At 50.2% G+C, this 18,844-nt stretch overlaps 1 protein-coding gene across 10 annotated transcripts in view; it reads right to left on the reverse strand.

The window, feature by feature from the left end:
- The window catches only part of RYR1 (ryanodine receptor 1), a 109,796-nt gene that overhangs the window by 74,779 nt on the left and 16,173 nt on the right, over positions 1–18,844 (reverse strand). For all 10 annotated transcript variants that reach the window (XM_074314388.1, XM_074314387.1, XM_074314382.1 and 7 more), the window contains 17 exons: positions 18,041–18,174; positions 17,313–17,554; positions 16,603–16,795; positions 15,368–15,584; positions 13,927–14,031; positions 13,599–13,702; positions 13,033–13,116; positions 11,971–12,278; positions 10,924–11,126; positions 9,713–9,887; positions 9,332–9,540; positions 5,911–6,305; positions 4,827–4,959; positions 3,799–3,959; positions 3,225–3,390; positions 592–678; positions 211–437 (listed from right to left, as the gene is read on the reverse strand). In XM_074314388.1, the coding sequence (XP_074170489.1) occupies positions 211–437; positions 592–678; positions 3,225–3,390; positions 3,799–3,959; positions 4,827–4,959; positions 5,911–6,305; positions 9,332–9,540; positions 9,713–9,887; positions 10,924–11,126; positions 11,971–12,278; positions 13,033–13,116; positions 13,599–13,702; positions 13,927–14,031; positions 15,368–15,584; positions 16,603–16,795; positions 17,313–17,554; positions 18,041–18,174 (3,143 nt within the window). The remainder of the gene's footprint in view (positions 1–210; positions 438–591; positions 679–3,224; positions 3,391–3,798; positions 3,960–4,826; positions 4,960–5,910; positions 6,306–9,331; positions 9,541–9,712; positions 9,888–10,923; positions 11,127–11,970; positions 12,279–13,032; positions 13,117–13,598; positions 13,703–13,926; positions 14,032–15,367; positions 15,585–16,602; positions 16,796–17,312; positions 17,555–18,040; positions 18,175–18,844) is intronic.

Here is an 18,844-nt window from a genome sequence, read left to right on the forward strand (position 1 = left end):
CTGGGGCTGGGTCCCCTGGGCTGGGGCTGGGGTCCACTGAGATGGATCTCAGGCCCCCTGGGATGTTATCTGGGAATAGGAAGGTAGGTCTGGGGCCTTCTGAGGTGTTGTCTGAAATCCTGTGGTAGTGATGGGGTCACTGAGCTGGACTCAGATCCCAGAGGGTTTGCAGAGCCCCTCCCTCCCCAGCGGGGCGGGGCCGGCCCTGACCGGTTCTCCTCGGGGATGTGCAGCGCCATCATGATGAGCGGCTCCTGGCACTGCACGGCCCAGCCCAGGCGCTCGCCGGCTCGCCGTGTCTCCACCTGCAGGAAGTGGTTGGGCATGCGGCTCCACGAGATGGGCGTCAGCATCTGCACCTCCAGCCGCGGCGGGCACTGCGGGGCCGGGTTCTTGCTCTCGCTCAGAAACATGGCGGCCGACAGCGGCATGATATTCTGGGGGCATGCGGCAGGGGTCAGGATTCCCAAGCCTCTGTCCTGCCCCCCTGCTTCCAAGGAGATCTCCCGATTGCCCCTCCCCTTTGGCCACTCTGCCAGCCTGGCCTCCCGCACCTCCCGCCTCAGCAATGCTCCATCACTGCTCTCTTACTTTCTGCTTCCCCAGTTCAAACTGGATGACATTCTGATTGGTGGGCAGGACAAAGACAGCAGGAAAGAGCTTCGTGTTGGGTTCCACCTGGCAAGGGAGAAGAGGGCAGGGTGAGGAAGGTGAGCTGGAGGTGGTATTGACTCTAGAGCCCAAACTGGGGGGCTCATTGCCCCATCCTGACCCTGCTGGTGTCTGAAGATCCAAGTTTCGGCTCTGCAGGCTCCACTGGGGCCCTGAGGTCCCTCTTGGGCGACACTACCTGTGATCCAGCCAGGACAACCTCCTCCCACTCCCCCAGGGCAACCTGTGGTCTGGGTCTCTGCTCACATCATGTCCCCCACCGTGAATGTCATTCCTGTTTCTCTTCCAAGTGTACTCATTCTCTAAAACCCAGAAAGCGTTCTCTGACTGCGCCTTCCCTCCAGCCCCTTCGACCTTCCCAGTGGAACCCACCCAGGCTACATCACCACAAACACCACCATCTGGGAAGCAACCTTGCCAAAATCAAACCTGAATCTAATCGCACCTCTGGACCCCCCAGTTTACAGGGAAAACAGGGGACAGAGGAAAATGTTAAAATGACACCACAGACCCTGACTGTGGGAAACTAGGCCAGCATTGTTCAGATGGCAACATGCATGAGAATCCCCTGGGCTTTGTTAAAATGCAGATTCTGAGTCAGTGGGTCTGGAGAGGGGCCTGAAATTCTGCATTTTTCCTAAAAAATTTTTTTTCCTTTACAGTTGACATACAATATTATACTAGTTTCAGGTGTACAACATAGAGGTTAGACATTTATACACCTTATGAAGTGATCACCTCAATAAGTCTAGTTCCCACCTGACACCACACATAGTTGCTACAATAATATTGATATATTCCCTAACCCCCAACCCATCTATAATAGCAACCATCAAAATGTTCTCTGTACCTATCAGTTTGTTTCTGTTTTGTTTGTTCGTTTATTTTGGTTTTTCAGATTCCACGTATACGTGAAATCATATGGTATTTGTCTTTCTCTGTCTGACTTACTTCACTTAGCATAATACCCTATAGGCCCATCCACGCTGTCAAAAATGGCAAGATTTCATTCTTTTTTTTTATGGCTGAGTAATATTCCTCTGTGTGTGTGTGTGTGTGTGTGTGTGTGTGTGTGTGTGTGTGTATCACATCTTCTTTATCCAATTGACTATCAATGGACACTTAGGTTGCTTCTTTATCTTGACTATTGTAAATAATACTGTAATGGACATAGGGATGCATATATCTTTTTGAATTAGTGCTTTGGATTTCTTTGGATAAACACCCAGAAGTGTAATTGCTGGATCATATGATAGTTCTAGTTTTCATTTTTTGAGGACCCTCCATACTGTTTTCTGCAGTGGCTGCACCAATTTGCAATCCCATCAACAGTTCACGAGGGTTCCCTTCTCTCCACATCCTCCATAATACTTGTTTGTTGACGTATTGATGATGGCCATTCTGACAGGTGTGAGGTGATAATCATTGTTTTAATTTGCATTTCTCTGTTGCTTAGTGATGTTGAGCATCTTTTCACAGAGATTCTGCATTTCTAACAAGCTCCCAGGTGATGCAGACCCTGCTGGTCCAGGGACCACACTTTGAGGAGCAAAGCTCAATAGGACAGACAGCCTGGTCTTGTCAATAAATACATTTCAAAGAAAAAAGAGAGAGAGATGGAGGGGGAAAGCTACACACGAAAAGAGACTCAAGGGACATCACAACCAATTAAAATATATGACCTTATTGAGATTCCAATTCAAACAAATGGTAAAAAGATGTTTTTGAGGCAACCAGAGAAATTTCAACATGGACTGGATATTTGAGGATACTTAGGAAGTATTAGCACTTTTTAATGGTGATAGTGGTATTGTGGTTATGCTTTTTTAAAAGAAAAATCTTTATCTTTTATAGATGTATACTGAAAAGAGACAAAACAATATGATGTCTGGGATAGCCTTCAAAGTCATCCAGTGGGTACAGAAGTGAAGGTGAGTGTGGGAGAAAAGGATGGAGCAAGACTGTCTGTGAGTGGGTGATGGTTGAAGCTGTGGAATGGGGACATGGAGAATCGTTACGCTATTCTTTTTTTGTACTTTTTAAAGTTCTTCATTTAAAATAAAGTTTTATAAAATCCCACTCAGATGGATTAATGAGTGGATAGGTAAATAAATATGTGAAAAAGCCAGTGTAGTAAAACGTGGATGGTAGATTCTTGGTAGTAGGTATATGGGCGTTCACTATACAATTCCTTTAATTTTGCTGTATGTTTGAAATTTTTCATAATCAAATGTTGAAAAGGAAAAGCTCACCTTAGATTCTGGTCCACCTTAGCGTGTTCCCATTGGTGAAAGGCAGCAACTGGTGGCACCTAGCCCCATAGGTAATACGGACCTCTATCTAAGGTCAAGGCTGTGCTCTGTCTTGTCCTTTCTAAGCTTCATCTCCATGGATGGTTCAATGAGGCGGTCTCCCAGAAGCCTCCCAGTTCTGACCAGGTGCTGTTTTTGTCCTGTCTCTCTAGGGTCTGGCCTCCAAGGGTGTCAGGACAGTTGTCCCAGCATACTGGGACATGAGGATGCTAGTGTTAAGTTGCAGAGGGCTGGGCTTACCTGGAAAAAGGTGTTGCTCTCTTTACCATTGGCTGTAAAGGTCATTAGGCCAGTGGCCAAGTCCACCAGGCAACCAATGACAAGGTCCGTGTGGCTGATCCGGCCCTGCTGCCCGGAGCTTATGAAGTCCCCGCCCCACACCATGTAGCAGTTGCTGCACTTGAGGCTGGAAGAGACAGGGGTGATAAGTGCGTGAATTCTCAGCCAATGCATTCTGCACCCTGGGCACCCTCTTCCCTGAGCTCCTAGAATACCATGCCTTCAGAGCCCTTCCCCAGACTACCACCTGCAGACGTGAGCCCTTTGGAGCTAGAATTCTTAGAAGCTGGACGGGGGTTCTGGAAGGAGAAGAAAGGGGAGCAGTAGAAGAGAACAGAGAAAGGAGGTAACATAGAAAGAGGAAGGTGAGATGAAAAAACAGAAGTAAATGTAAAAGAAGAAATGGAAAAAGAAGGGAAAAAACAGAGCAGGAGGCATTGGAGAAAAACAGAAAGAGAGGAGAAGAAGGGAAGCTTCTGAGCCAGGTACCCAGCGCTGACCGCCCGCCTCCCACAGTCCCCACCCGTGCTGGCACCTGCTGTGGACGTTGCCTTGTTCGTCCCCCATGGTCACCGTCACTGCCCGGACCTTGCTGAGGTCAAAGTTCATGTCGTGCTGATGGTAGTCGGGGGTGACCCAGCCCACCCACACGCAGCTGGGCTCCTGGCCAGCGAAGACCCTCACGGAGTAATAGTACTGGAGAGGCAAAGGGGGTACCAGTGGTCATTCTAGAAGAATGGTGACACAGGGCTTCCCTGGGACTCTTAAGTAGTTTTCTCTGGATTCTCAGTGTCTTCTGGGAATTTAATAAGGAGTTGCCGGATTTGAGACTCCCTGGGTCTATGTCCCTTTGTTTCTGTCTACTGGTGTATTTCTAACTTTGGGAATCCTTTGGGACTATTTTGTGATAACCCAAATTTGGGTCCTTCCCCAGATCGCAGCAAAGTTACAAATAAATAATGACTGACAAATAGCTCACTAATTAGCTTACAAAGTAACTCACTTAATTCCTACAATCACCATCAAGTGGGTATAATTTTTATCCCCACTTTACTATTTGGAAAACCATAGAGCTTCCATAGACGAGAAAGCATAGAGTGGTGATGTGACTTACCCAAGTGGCATGCAGGTCACCCATGATCCTAACCATTAGGCTGTTTGTCTCAGAAAATATTCCAGATTTGGGGAATCCCAAAACTATATTGGGAAAATTGTTAATTTTTGGTTCCCAGGAATATACTAGAATAGCTATTAATTTGGAGGTATTAAGTTTATGTGGATGAACACAAACATTGGAGACCCAAGTCTATAACGGTTTATCCCTTGGATTTGGGGAACCCTGAGAGTTATATTAATGTTCCTTATAACTTCATTGTGTCCCTGGCAATTTTTAGGCCGCTAGCTCTACGGATTTAGGGGTTCAAAAGATTAAATCAGTGTGTGCTGTATTATAGGGTCTCCTGTGTATACTGAGGCGTTCCCTGGTATGGGCAGTTACTGGGGATTACAGCATGAAATTTGGAAAGCGGAGGGGTCCCCAAAGTTGGAGGGCCCGGTTCACACCGTGGTGGTGTTGAGGATGATCTCAGGGTCATCGCGGTCATCGGCAGGCACCACCTCGCGAGGGAGTCGGGGCAGAGTGGGCGTGGCTGGTGGCTGGGTCATCATGGCAGCCTTCTTGGCCTTGAACAAGAACCTGGTGGTGGGGAGAGGTTGCATGAGAATCAGATCTCAAGCTCAGTCCCCCAGTCCTCCCAGCACAACATTCATGGCCCCCATATCCATCCTAACTACACCCTCTTTCTAATACCCAAGGCCTTGCCTCTAGAGGAATGGCGTTTCCAGCTGTGCCAGCCTAATCCATTCAGGAGGTACTGTGTTCTGTACTTGTGGGTGCCAGGTCACCCAGTGTTAGAGGTGCCTCTGGGAACATGGAGGTTCCCTTTTGGGCATATAGTGGTCCCCCTAAGTCAGCATTTCTCATTTGGGTGCTAAAAGAATTTGGGAAAAGAAAATTCTTCATGTGTGGCACTGACTTTTACACTGAAAGCAGGAAGAATCCCTGGAGACCCCAGCAGCAGCTCCCCCAAAACTGATAACCAAAATCTTCTTTCATTTCCAAACACTCCCCAAAATACATCCCATTGAAAACCACTACCATACTAGGAGGAAATTAGATTTCATTTCAATTCAAGTTTAATGCCTTTTGAGGGTCTCCCTTGAAATAGTTTTTTGGGAGTATATTTGAGACACAGAAATTACCCTATTTTAGAAGACCACTGGTGTTCACTGGGATATCTTGGGGTGCAGTCAACTCTCCCAAGATACTGAGGTACTCCTTTTAGTGTCCATGGTTAATGAAGTCCATTGGGTAAGATGCTTTGAGGCCCAACAGGTACCCCAAGAATAGTGGCATTCTCCATAGATACAGTGTGGCATCCCAATTTTATATTCTCAGGGAAATTAGAGCTTCCCAGGAAAATAATGGCATTCACTTGAGACATGATAAGCTCCCTCAGTATTCTTACTCACTTAACATATATGGGGCTACTTTGGGATACAGTGGGGTTTCTCAAGTTATTGAGGATTCCTAACTGGGGGTCCTAGGACAGACCCCAGGCCCCACCCTGCCCAACCCTTGACTCACCCTCTCTTCTTGTTCTTTTCTGTGGTAGCATCCTTCTCATTCTCCGCCCTGACAGGCTGGGCTTCTACCCCAGCCTGAGGGGTGCTCCCAGGCGCCCCCTCCTTGGCAGTTCCCTCTTTGCCCCCGTCAGCCTCACCCCAGCGCCCAGCTGAGCGGCACAGGTTTTCATAGTCGGTGTCAGGTTCTGCTGCCCGGGCCTCGTCCTCGGCAGGGGGCTGTAGGCCAGGGGATGCTAGGGGCGTGGCCCCTGCAGTGCAGCGGAAATGATGGTGGAACTGGACTGGAAGGCTCAGCCGGAGAAAGAGCATCTCCACTAGACTGTTCTGGGAGCCCCAGGTGCGGTGAGTCAGGCGCAGGCAGGGGGGCGTATCCACAGTGCCATCCACACGGGCCACCTGGGGGTGGGAGCAGGAAGCACTGAGCCTAGCGGGCAGGCTAGGCCATTGGTCCTAAACCTGCTTACACAAAGAGCCACCATTAGGCCTTAGAGTACATGTGTGAGAATCAGCTAAAGGTGTCCCCTCCTCTGGGTGGACGAGTTCTCTGTGGGGCACACAGCTTGGCCATCGGGTGTGTTCAGCCATCTGTTACCCTTTGTCTGGGCACCTTGTACAGTGGCAGTTCTTGTCAGACACTGAAGCTTGGGGAGCTTTCAAAACCTACCTATGCACAGACCTTACTCCAGATCAAGTCATCTATCTTATCCATCCATCCATCCATCCATCCATCTGCCCACCTGTCCTTCATCCACCCATCCATCCATTTGTCCATCTGTCCATCCATCCATCTGCCCATCTGTCCATCCCTGTATCCATCCACCTGTACATCCATGCATCTATCCATCCATCCATCCATCCATCCATCCACCTGTCTGTCTACCCATCCAACCATCCATCTGTCTGTCCATCCAGCCACATACCCATCCATCCATGCACCCATCTACACATCCATCCACCAATCCACCTGTCCATCCATCCACCCATCCATCCATCCTACAAATATTTACTGAATACCTCCTGTGTGTCAGGCACTGTTCCAGGTGTTGGGGACACAGCAGTGAACAGAGCAAAGGCTTTGTCATCCTGATCTCTTAGGGAGAGCAGCCCAGCCCAGAAGGGTCAGAGTTTTATAAAGTCTCCCCAGAAAAATTGTTGTTACACTTATCTGTGGAAACATAACACTCAGAAAAGCGCACACATCATCAGTGCGCAGCACAATGAGTTTTCAGAGTGAATACACCGTGTGCCCAGCACCCAGAAAAAGAAACAGAAAACAACCAGCCCCTGGGAACCTCCTTGGTGCCTCTTCAGTCACTACCTTCTCAAAGACCATGAAGGATCCTGATGAGGGAAGTGCCGCACCCTGGCCTAACTAAGAGACAGAAGCTGGTAGGTGCCTGTCCTGTGCCCGCCAAATAGACTCTCAAAAGTTTTCTGGAGACTCCATAAACAACTGCAGTGTTTCCCTTTCTTTGATGCCCCTCCCAAGCTGACCTCCTCAGGGACCAATTACTGAAACAGACGTCTGTCCTCCTCGCCAGCCAAGGAATTCACCCCAAAACTGTGTAACTAAAATTGGCTGTTGCCAGACTGTCTGCAGTCTGCTCTCTCTCCTCTTTCGCATTAATCCTGTTTGGCCTTTGCTCCTTGACAGCCGGCTACTGACCATCTCCCGCCTGTGATTTGTGTGCAAAGTAACTAAATGTCTGCATGATCCTCCCACACTAACACCCTCCTGATTTATCAAACCACAGATCAGCTTTGCCTGTTCTTGAACTTCCCACAAGTGGGTTCCCACGGTATGTGCTCTTTTGCGTCTGGCTTCTTTCACTCAACATTATGTCTGTGAGACTCAGCCACAGGGTGGTGTGTACGTGAGTTTATTCAAGCTCGCTGCTGTCTAGCATTCTGTTCTTTGGGTTGAGAGTACCATCTGGCAGTGGCAGGAACTGGGAGGCTCACATCCATTCCACCTCCCGGTCCAGCCACCTCTCTGGTTTCTCTGCTTCCACTCATGCTCCCTACAATCCACTGTCAATAGGGACCTTTCCAAAATTCAGATCTAAACTGGACATTCCCCTGCTTAAAACCCTTCCATTTTTACCTTGTCTTAAAATGCCTCCCCACAAATGACTTAGTAATTATAAAGAGAAAGATAGTAACTTTGCAGTGGAGAAACCTGGCAGATTCCACCTTAATCAAATAGTCAGAGTTAAGATAATCAGTAATGAGACAGTGACGTCATGTACCTCCTGCTATCTTGCAGCAAGCAGGACGCAGCATCCCTGCTGCAATATTCCTGCCAAATACACGGTACCCGAACCTAACCATGAGGAAACATCGACAAACCCAAACTGAGGGACAGTCTGCACCATAACTGGCCTATACTCTTCAAAAATGTAAATGCCATGACAGACAAAGAAAGACTCAAAAACATTTTATCTTAAGACTAAAAAGACATAATGAAATGCAACATGTAATCATGGATTGGACCCCACACCAAAAAAATAAAAAGGGACATTATTACCACAATTTACAGATTTTGAATATGGATTGTGAATTAGGTAATAACATGTGTCAGTGTTAAATTTCCCAATTTGCATAACTACTGCGCGCAGGTCTTGTAAGAGCATAACTTGTTCTGAAGAAATGTGCACTGAACTATTTAGGGGCAAAGAGACATGATAGCTCCAACTTCCTCACATGGTTCAGAAAAGAGAAAGAGGAAGATTAAGTGAGAGGGAGATTCAAACACTACCATGCATGGGAAAACTGCAGCTCAGGAAGAGACAGTCACATGCTCAAGGTAACAGGCCACACAGCAGGTACGAGGCCAACTCCAGATCTGTCTGATTCTAAAGCTGAACCTCCGTCACACAGAGCTCAAGTTCCTCCCAGATTGAGAGGACGACCCCAAGTACAACATAGTATCATTTTGGTCTGTGTGGGATACTTAGGATCAGAGTCTGACACTGAGTTCAACCTTGGGAAAGAGAAACACTAGCGTCTAAAAATTAGGATGCTCAGATTAATAAAGAGCTACTAAAAACAAACAAACAAACAAACATAACAATTACTAAGGAAAATGTAAAAAGGTACCCAAGGATTTACATTTTTTTAAACTTTGTTCTAGGATCAGGTAATCAATTACAAGGACTGGAAATTTCCATTGGGGTCACTTACTCCAGTTTCTCTTTTCTCCCTTCCCCAGTTTTATAGGTGAGGTACCTGGAGCTCAGAAAGGTTGTGGTTTGCCAAGGTGACACCCTACCAGGCAGCCCTGGGAGCCCATTGCCCTGACACCCCCTTGTACATGGCTTATGAATTAACATGGAAGAAAAGGAGAAACTCGGAGAAGAGAGTTGTGGGAAGAATGAGGTTTGGAGGCAGAGCAGAGGGTACTGAGTATGGCTGCTCCTCACCTCATAGTGGGGGTGCTCAAGGGGCACAGCCTCAAACTGGGGAAGGCTTTTGCTGAACCAGGTGGTGACCGGCCGCTGCATGTTGATGGCGAATGGCTCAAAGCCTTCCTGGAGGCCACAGATGGCAAAGAACCGCAGGGAGCTCACGTCCTGGCCCAGATTCAGGTGACCCACCTGGCCAGGTCCCAAGCTGCAGACGGGCAGGAAGCCTGGTGGGAGGGGATGGATGGGCAGGGGTGAGGATAGGTGGGCAGGGCAGGGGCAGTTGTGGGGAGGAGGTACCGTGGGAGAAGGGGTGGAAGAGGGGGAGGCTGGAGGGCGCAGTGTAGGGTTCGATCCCATAGAAGGAAACCAGAAGGGGGCGACGAGGCCAGCCCTCACCATCCCCGATCTCAATATCCCGGAAGGCTGTTTCGGAGCCTGAATCCGACATGAGGATCTCGCCATTGAGGGTGAAGATAATGTTGTTCTCTGTGAGGTCAATCATGCAGCCCACGACATCACCCGACTGCCAGGGACGCCCGAATGGCTCGCTGCCCAAGTGCCAGCGCTGGCCCTGTGAGGAGGCAAGGGGAAAATGCGGGGTGGGGGAGACACAGAGACATGGAGATGTACAGGAACAAGAACAGACATGTAAAGATATACATGCAAGGCATGTGGGACAGAAGAGGTCACCCCACACTGTCCCCCATCTTTCCCCACATTTGCACCCATGATCTTTGGAATATAAGGGACAGGTTTTCATGCTTTCACTTCCCACTAATCTCTGTATCTCACACCTTCTGCCTGGGTTCTCTACAGTGTCCACAGCTGGAGCTGGGGTTATGCAGACCACTACAGTGGTAGTGGGAGGTTGGGGGCAGCAGCAAGTGGAGGGATGGAAATGAAAAATGAGCCTATTAGTGTCCCTCATACAGACCCATATATCCCCCTATGCCCCCGTAATAGGTAAGTGAATAATGAGATGGGAGGATGGGAAGCAGGGTGTTTGGATAGAAGAATGAAATGAAAGCTGAGTCCCTATGGGTCGATGCAAGGGAGGAAGAAGGTAAAGGCAGACAAATAGATATATGGATGGATGGATGGAAGGAAGGATGGATGGATGATGGATGGATGGATGGATGGATGATGGATGGATGGATGGATGGATGGATGATGGAGAAATAGATGGAATGATGAATGCATGCAATAAATTACTAGATAAATGAATGGATAGATAATTGAAATTGCAAACTGATTAAATAGGCGTGAGGCTAAACTAATAAATGAATAAATAGGTGAAAAGGTGGATGGGCAAGTGATTATCTGGGTAGATGAGTAGATGGACAGATAACTGCATTTGTGGATAGATAAATGGATGAACGGACAAATGGATGGTTGGATAGAGAGATGTATGATGGACGGATATAAGCATAGTGAGGAGAGGATGGATGGATGGATGGATGGATGGATGGATGGATGGATGGATGAGTGGTAAGGTAGATGCAGGGATGTGTGAACAGAGTGGGGCACAGACAGAGGCAGGGTTGGAGTGTATGAGTTGTGGGAGGGAATACAGCGCCTGGCAGAGTGGAGCCGAGGGAAGTACCCACGCGGTGTCCATTGAAGACATAGGCCAGCTCATCGGCTCCCAGCTCCGTGTCAGGCCTCAGCTCAGGCCTTGCCCAGCCCACTCTCATCTCGCCCGTCGTGACTGCCTCAAACTCAAAGTACCAGCGGCCGTTCTGCACCACATAGGATTTCTCTGCCCGGAAGATGCGCACGCGGTCCCAACGAGACTGGCTGTCCACCAGACCTACAAATGGGGCCAGGCAGAGTCAAAGAGACTGGGTGGGGAGTGGATCCCAAGACACTAAAAAGTTGGTGGGAGAGACCAGAGAAGGTAAGGACCTTGGGGGGCTGGGGGAAGAGGAACAATTCCTTGGTGTTAGAAAAGAACTGGAACATCTCCGACTAGTCAGAGAAATGTAGGAGGGACCTACTGAGTGAGTTTCCTCCCGTCTTGTCTTTAGCAGTCAGAGTCTCAGAGAAGAGATACTGACAGAGACATAGAGGGAGGAAGTCACGTCAGTCATGGTCATGGTCTGGGGTTAAGGGTCAAAATGAAGGTCTATGTTTAGAATCAAGCGTCGAGAGCTGGATCAGAGAGAGGAAATCAGTCAGGGTCAGGAAGGGGATAGAAACTGGGGCTGGAGCCAGGGCTTGAGAAATTGAAGGCTGAGGAACACAGCCAGGGATGGGGGGGTCAAGGTTGGGAATGGGGGTCAGTGATAGGTCAGGGGTCAGGTTAGGAGTGTGGTTAGAGGCTGAGGCCTTGGTTGGGTGGCTCCATGTTGTAGCTATAGTCCAGAGGTTAGGGGTTAGAGGTCATAGCTGGGGTCAGGTACTGGAGTCAGAAGTCAGGCCAGTGCTCACTGAGCTCCTGGTCTGGCTGCTCGGTGTGTAGCCATAGCCCAGGCACAGCTTGAATTAGGTCAAGGTTAGTCAAGATCAAGTTCAGGGTCGGGGTCAAGTAAGGGTTGGGGGTAGGGGTCCATGTTGTAGATGTAACCCATCCAGGGCTGAGTTACGTTGCGTCAGAGATCAGGGGTCGGGGTCAGGGTAGGTGTTAAGGTTAGGGGCCAGAGGTCAGCACTCACTAGGCTCCTGGTCAGGTGGCTCAATGTTGTAGCCATAGCCCAGCAGGGTGCGCACGGCCTGGCAGAGGCTGTCCCGGTTGCTGCGTTTGGTGGCCTCGTCCAACAGGCGGTAGGGCACGAGGCGAGGGTTTCTGCGTGCGGGGATATCCTGCACAGCACTGTAGCTCCAGCCCTGGGCCACGCGGTCTCGTGCCCACACGTTGTGCCCGTTCTCTGCCAGCCTATCCACCAGTGTTGTCTGCGCTGGTGTCAGCCGCACATGGCTCAGGTCCAGGGGCGCCGGCTTATACCCGTTGCTCATCATATACCTGTGGATATGGCGGGGATGGTGAGAGACCCTCCCCTCCACTCTTGGCTCTGTGCTATGGGGTCCCTGCCTCTGACTCTTGTTCCCAGGATCTCAGGAGCCCTGAGTTTGGGAATTTCTAACCTTTGATCTGTAACATCAGGGTTCTATGACTCCCTTGAATAAGCTTTGAGATACCTGACCTCCAATCCTGTGACCCTAGCAAGGGCTTTCACTCCACTGACCTCCGGTTTCTGTGACCCCTTTATTTCGATTTGGGGAGCCTTATTGCTGACCCTGGAACACTCTGGCCTCTCACCTCTAGCTTTGAGGTTTCTTACCTCTGACCCCAGGACCCTATTGCTCCAGATTCCTGGCTTGGAAGTCCTTGACCTCTGAACCCAGGATCTCTGACCGCTCACCTATCATTTTGGCTCCCTTACTTACTACTCCAACAGCTCCTCACCTCTTTCCAGTGATCCCTGGCCTCTAACTTAGAGAAACGTCTTCTGCTCACTCATTTTCCTGCCTCCACGGCAGAGTACGACCCTGAGTCCCAACCCACTCCATCCCCCCCGAGAACTCCTGACACCTCCCCAGGGCACATACCGCTGACTCCAGAGCCCTTAGCCCTGACCCTATGATCTTCACCCTAACCCTCAGCCCCTTCGTCTCTGACCTCAGCCTCCCCACAAGACCCCTTGAGCTCCCAACACTCACCATGGTATCCCCGCCCTCGTTCTATTCCCCAGATGGGACCTGCTGCCCACACTCACGTCTTGGGGAGTTTTGTCTTCTTCAGGTTTTCCTCCGCCTTCTCATCTGCCATGCCCACATGGCAGCCCAGTGCCAGCAAAGTCCTAGGGCAGGGGGCAGGGGGACGGGTCACACCACACAGGCCCCTTCCCCTGGCTCCTCTCCCACAGTCCCTGTCGCCTTTGTCTGGATCTCCAGCTCTCTCCACATCTCTTCCTGGCTTTCTGGGTGTTTTTGTCCCTACCTCTCTATTTCAGTCTGTCTCTCTGATTCCTGTCTTTCCCTGTTTCTGTCTTGTTATCGTTTTGACTGTGTCTATCTTTTCCCATCTGCCTCTTTCTGCCTCCTTCTGCCTCTCTCTCTCTCTCTCTTTCTCACTTACTGACTACCCTGCTTTCTGCCTTGGTCTCTTTCTCTGTCAGTTTCTGCCTCACAATCCCTGCCTCCTTCTCTCTCTGGCTCTCTTTCATCTCTTTTTGTCTGTCTCTCTCATCTTCTCTCTCAGTCTCTGTCTCATTCTGTCTCACCTTGCTGTCCTCCCCACCAGCAGTCAGGCCCAGCCCTTGCTCCATGGTACCCGCCTCACTTGAGTGTCTCCCCTGACATCTGCAGGTTGTAATTCCTCTCGGGCTCTGGTAGGCTGTGGAAGTCCACAAGGCATGGATGCAGCCTCTTATTGTCATCCCGAACCTGGAGAAACCCCAGGGTCAAGTCTTTGGTTCCACTTCCCTCCCCACAACACTCCTAGACTATGACCCCTAACCTCCCACCCTTACTTCTGCCACCCCAAACCCAAGTTCTCCCAGTGCACTAAAGACCCTTCCCCCAGCCACTGTCCCCTCCGTTAGTGAGCCATGCTCACTGCCCCACAGCAACTCTAGCCTGACTCCCTCATGCTGCAGGCAGCCCCTTACCGGGCCATAGGTCCAGCCTTGCTCGATGCGAGTCAGTGCCCAGAGTTCATGGATGTTCTCTGCCAGCTTCTCCCGAATACGCTCCAGATGGGGAGGCAGGACAATCTGGGAGCAGGGGACGTTTGTGAGTCCCAGAGTTACTTCCAGCCTGCGCTGTGACCTCTCTTCCGGAGAACAGTCCCCCAGCACATTCTTCTGACCTTTCTTGCTGTTCTGAGCCCTGTTCCCCATTACCTCACCCTGACTCTAAGACTGACATCAGCCGAGTAAGAATTTAGCATCATCAGAATTAAGGGACTATCTGAAAATGGGTCTGTCTCCCCTGTGTCCTGGGAGCTCCAAGAGGACAGGACCTGGGGCCTCCTAAGTCTCTGCCATTTTCCCAGGCTTGCCCAGCCTAGAGCCAGGCCCAGAGGAGAGGCTTAGGAAATGTTTGCTGAATGAATGAATGAGTCTTTTCTTCTCTGTGCAGTGAGGATCTGAACATTACTTAACTCATATTACCTCATAAGGATTCAGTGAAGTCACTTTCATAAACTACTAAATGTTATATAGTTTATATAAATGCCTGGCACATTGTGGATACATAATAAATATTTATATTGTTGCTCTTCTGCAGGCAAGAGATAATGATGGTTGGACCAGGGTGGGCCGTGGAGAGGAGAGAAGTGGGTGGACGGACGTCTAGGAAGCCAAGGTGACAGCCCGTGAGGCTGACAGGTTGGGGGGTGGGGTGGGGAGATACCCAGGAGGAGGCCCAGGGCTCTGGCCTGGCTACAGGGGGATGGCCAGTTCACCCGGGAATAATATTTCTACTACTGCTACTAACAGGAACCATATTGAGTACTTATTCGGGACTGTGTTAAGTACTTCACATGTATTAATTAATCTAATCTTCACAGCAATGCTATGAGGCAGGTTCTATTGTTATCCCCTTTTCCTCAGATGAAGAAACTGAGGCACAGAGAGGTGAAGCCACATGCCCACGGTGACATACTGAAAATCAAACCCTTCCGGTCAGGCACTTGAACATGACTTATGTCCCCTCCTACAGGGACATGCTTGGAGGGAAGGTGAGGTGTTAGGGTTGGGATAAGAGGAGTGGGAAAGGCCTGGAATAGGCAAGGTGCCCAACAAATGATTGGCTTTGGAATCAGACCACCTGGGTTCAAATCAGCTGTGTGACTTGCATAGGTTGCTTAACGTCTCTGGGCCTTGACTTCCTCAACTGTAAATTGGGGGTAACAATAATCCTTTTTTAGGGGGCTACAATGAGGATTCCCTGAAACTGGGAGTCTGCCTTAAGAGAGTCCTTTTCCTCTTCTCTGCCTCAGTTTCCCTATCTGTTAAACAAGGTTCCCATCTTCCAGTTCAGCTCCCCACCTGCCTGCCTCCTAAGGGAGTCTGCTTCTCCAGGAAACCTTTGCAGGGTAGGCAGTACCTGGACAGTATCCACAGGGCAGGGAACAAAGTCGGTGTGTGAGAGGCAGCGGCTGGGGCCCACCAGGTGTGGCCCCCGGGGCCCTTCCCGCCGATACTCCTTGATGGGCTCCAGATGGAGTTTTTCTCGTGGGAGCACAGCCTCATGGCATGGGGCATAGCCAGGAGGGGGGAGGAACTTGAACTCGCCATGGTGGCCACCAAGTAGGAACCGCACCCTGGATGGAAGAATGAGGTCACTGGTGGGGTAGCTTACAGGGAACAGTCTGTGCTCAGTAGGGGTACGGGAGCAATCCTGGGATCAGTGGAAGGTTCTGGGGATACCTGAGGTCACTGGGAAGCCATAGGGTCATGGAGGTCATTTAGGAGTCAGAAAGGAAATTCTATGGTCAAAGAGAATGTCTGAGGCCCATGGGAATCATTGGAGAGCGAAAGAAGGAAAGTGTGGGGTCACTGGGGAGTCAATGTAAGGTCACAGGATGGTCCTTGGGAGGAGCTAAGTCCACAGAGCATCTGGGGATATTGGAAGATTTGGGGAAGATGAAGAATAAGGTCATTTGGGAGTCACTGAGAATCTGGCGTAACTTTGAGATAACCGTAACTGCCACTGAATGGTGAATGCGAAGTCATTCACAGAGCTTGGGGCCATTGGGAAAAGACTGAGTTATTGAGAGGTCTTTGAAATACTGGAGTCAGTGAGTGGTCACTGGGAGAGAGATTACGGAAAGACTGGAAGGTCCCTGGAGGATGCAGGGGTCCCTGAGACACTGTTAAGACCATGGAGTCATTAGCAGAGTCCAAGATCATTGGGGGGGGGGGTCACTGGGAGGGTTTAGGATCATTAGAAGATCACTGTCAGATTCTGGAGTTGTCTGGAGGTTATTGGAATGGCATAGTGTCATTGGGACAGTCTGAGGGCATTTAAGAGGTCACCGGGAGAGTCTGGAGTTATAAGAAGGTCATTGTGAAATTTGGGGGACACTTGGAGGTCACTAGAAGGACATGAAATTGGGGAGAAGCTGCAGTCAGTGCGAGGGTCTGGGTCATGGGGAAGACACTGAAAGTGTCTGGGATCATGTCATGGTCACCGGGACTTTCACATACAGGTCTGGCCAGTCAGTCTTAAGAGTAGGCTGCTGGGTCCTGGCCTCACAGAAGGCTATGGAGTGCTTGGGGAAGCCGTCTTGGGACAGTCCCAGGTCTGGGGACTGGCAAGAGGCAAGGGCAAGTCCTTACTTGACACCAGCCGAGAAGCTGACGACTGGGAAGAACAGCCCATCAAGGTTGAAGGCCTCAAAGACCCCCTGCACAGGACAGCCATTGATGCGGAAGGAGATGGATGGAACACTGAGGTCCAGGCAGCAGCTAACCACATCCTCAGGGGCCAGGAGGTGCTGCCCTGGGTAAGTCACCAGGCGTGCCACGTGTCCTGCACCAGGTCACCAGGAGGGAGGGGTCAGAAGTCAGAGGTCTCATGGGACCAATGGTCTCAAGAAACAAAGGGCAGGTATTAGAGGATCCTATGGGGTCTGGATCTTGGAATCCCTAAGATTAAGTGTTCCCAGGGAGGGTCCTATAGCTCTGCAATCAGGGCAGAGGTCAAGTTTCCCCTGATGCTAGGATTCTTAGAGCTGTGTGTTCAGAGATGAAAGCTCTCCTAGAGTTAGGGTTCTGGAGCTTTTGAGGTCAGAAGTCAAACAGCAGAGCTCATAATAATCTGGGAAGTTTCCTGGGATCTTTAGGGTCAGAGATCATACATGCTCTGGGGTCAGAGTTCTGGAGACTATGAAGAAACATGTTAGGGTCTTGGGAAACGAGGAGTAAGGGGTCAAAAGTTGGCCTGTTTTGGGGGTCAGTATCCCAAGAGTCCCAAGTGTGTGGTGAGAGGCTTAGAAACTCTAGGTTCAATGGTCAGGGTTGAGGGTCCCCTGGAAGGGTCCAGGTACCTGTCCAGAGATGCAGCCCGTCAAAGCCGTAGGAATAGAGGTCATCGCCAACCCCGTTGCCGCCCCAGCCCTCGCCGCCCCCAGGGTAGGGGCTGTAGCCCTCAGTGAGGGCCCAGCCCACCCGCAGGTGGGTGGCCTGAGCTGTCAGGAATGGAATCACTTCATCCACCATCACCTCAAAGTACCATTTGCCATACTGCGTGGAGCCCTCTGCTCGGCCCACAAAGATGTTAGGGCGGATGCTGCAAGAGAGATGGGACGAAAGAGGGGTTGAGGGAGAGGTGGAGAGGAGAGTGAGGCTACTGCAGGGGTGGGGGAGAAGAGGGAGAGACAGAGAGACAGGCAGACAGATAGCGAGAAAGAGCTAATACACAGGAAAAACAGAGAGGCAGACATGGAGATAGAGAGGAAGAGATAAAGAGAGAAAGCAAAGACATCAAAGAGAGAAGAGATGGTAGAGATAGGGGAAAAGAGATGGAGAAGACATAGAGAGAGATAGAAATAGGAAGAGACAAAAGTGGGGAGGGGAGAGAGAGAGAGAAACAGACAGAGGCAGAAATAGAGCAGGGAAAGGACAAGCGTGGGAAGCCAGGTGAGCCGGGGCAAGAGCAGACATCTGTGAGGACCAGGTGTTAAGTCTGGGGGTAGGAAATGGAGGGACAGCCACCTGGGTGTGGAGTCTCTGAGACAGGGTGAGATCAGGGTGGGGTCAGGGGTTAGGGCCAGACCTGGTGACATAGTTGATGAGGTTTGTCTGCAGCAGAAGCTCACGGCCAGGGAGCAAGTTCTCGGTAATGAGATCTTGGTTGGAGCGCACAGCCACGCCATTACACACACACAAGGAACACAGCACATCCAGCACCTGGAAGTCAAGGTCAGAGGTCAGAAAGCAAGGGCACCAGGGCAGGAGTCTATGGGAGGCCCTGGGTGGGAAGCTGTGTCAGGACAGGAGATGGGGATTTTGACCGAGGGGAGGTGGAGAAAGTGGGAGGCCAGGGATCACAGCAAAGGGTCAAGGGTCAAAGACAAAGGTCAAACGAGAGACTAGGGGCCTCATGAGTTGAGATAAAGCATTAGCAATGTAAGAAAGGAGAGACTAGAGTAAGAGGTTAGAGGTCAGGGGAAGAGTGAAAGGGTCAGGTCAGTGAGAGAGCACAGGGGTCAGGATGAGATGTGAGACCAGCAGGGGTTGCCACCTTGTATTTTCAGGGCCAGGTGGATCGTGTAAATCTGTGAAGTGGTTAGAAATAACACAGTGGGAACCAGTAGGACCTGTGGCAATGTGGAGAGTGTATATGCACCCCACCTAAAGTGTATAAAATTGGAAAAGTATAGGAAATTTAAAAAACTATTTCAGAGAGCTAATGAAGTACATCTGTGACCCAGAATCTATTTAAGAACCATGAGATGGAGACCGTTGTGTTGAGATGTAAGCACATGGAAAAGGAGTCCAGGTAAGAGATAAGATAGAAGAGGGGAGTAGAAGTTCTGAGGCCAAGGGGTGTGGTCAGGGTTCAGAGTTCAGGGGATGA

The sequence above is a fragment of the Rhinolophus sinicus genome, linkage group LG11 (genome assembly GCF_036562045.2).
Source record: "Rhinolophus sinicus isolate RSC01 linkage group LG11, ASM3656204v1, whole genome shotgun sequence".
In the NCBI taxonomy this organism is placed as follows: domain Eukaryota; kingdom Metazoa; phylum Chordata; class Mammalia; order Chiroptera; family Rhinolophidae; genus Rhinolophus; species Rhinolophus sinicus.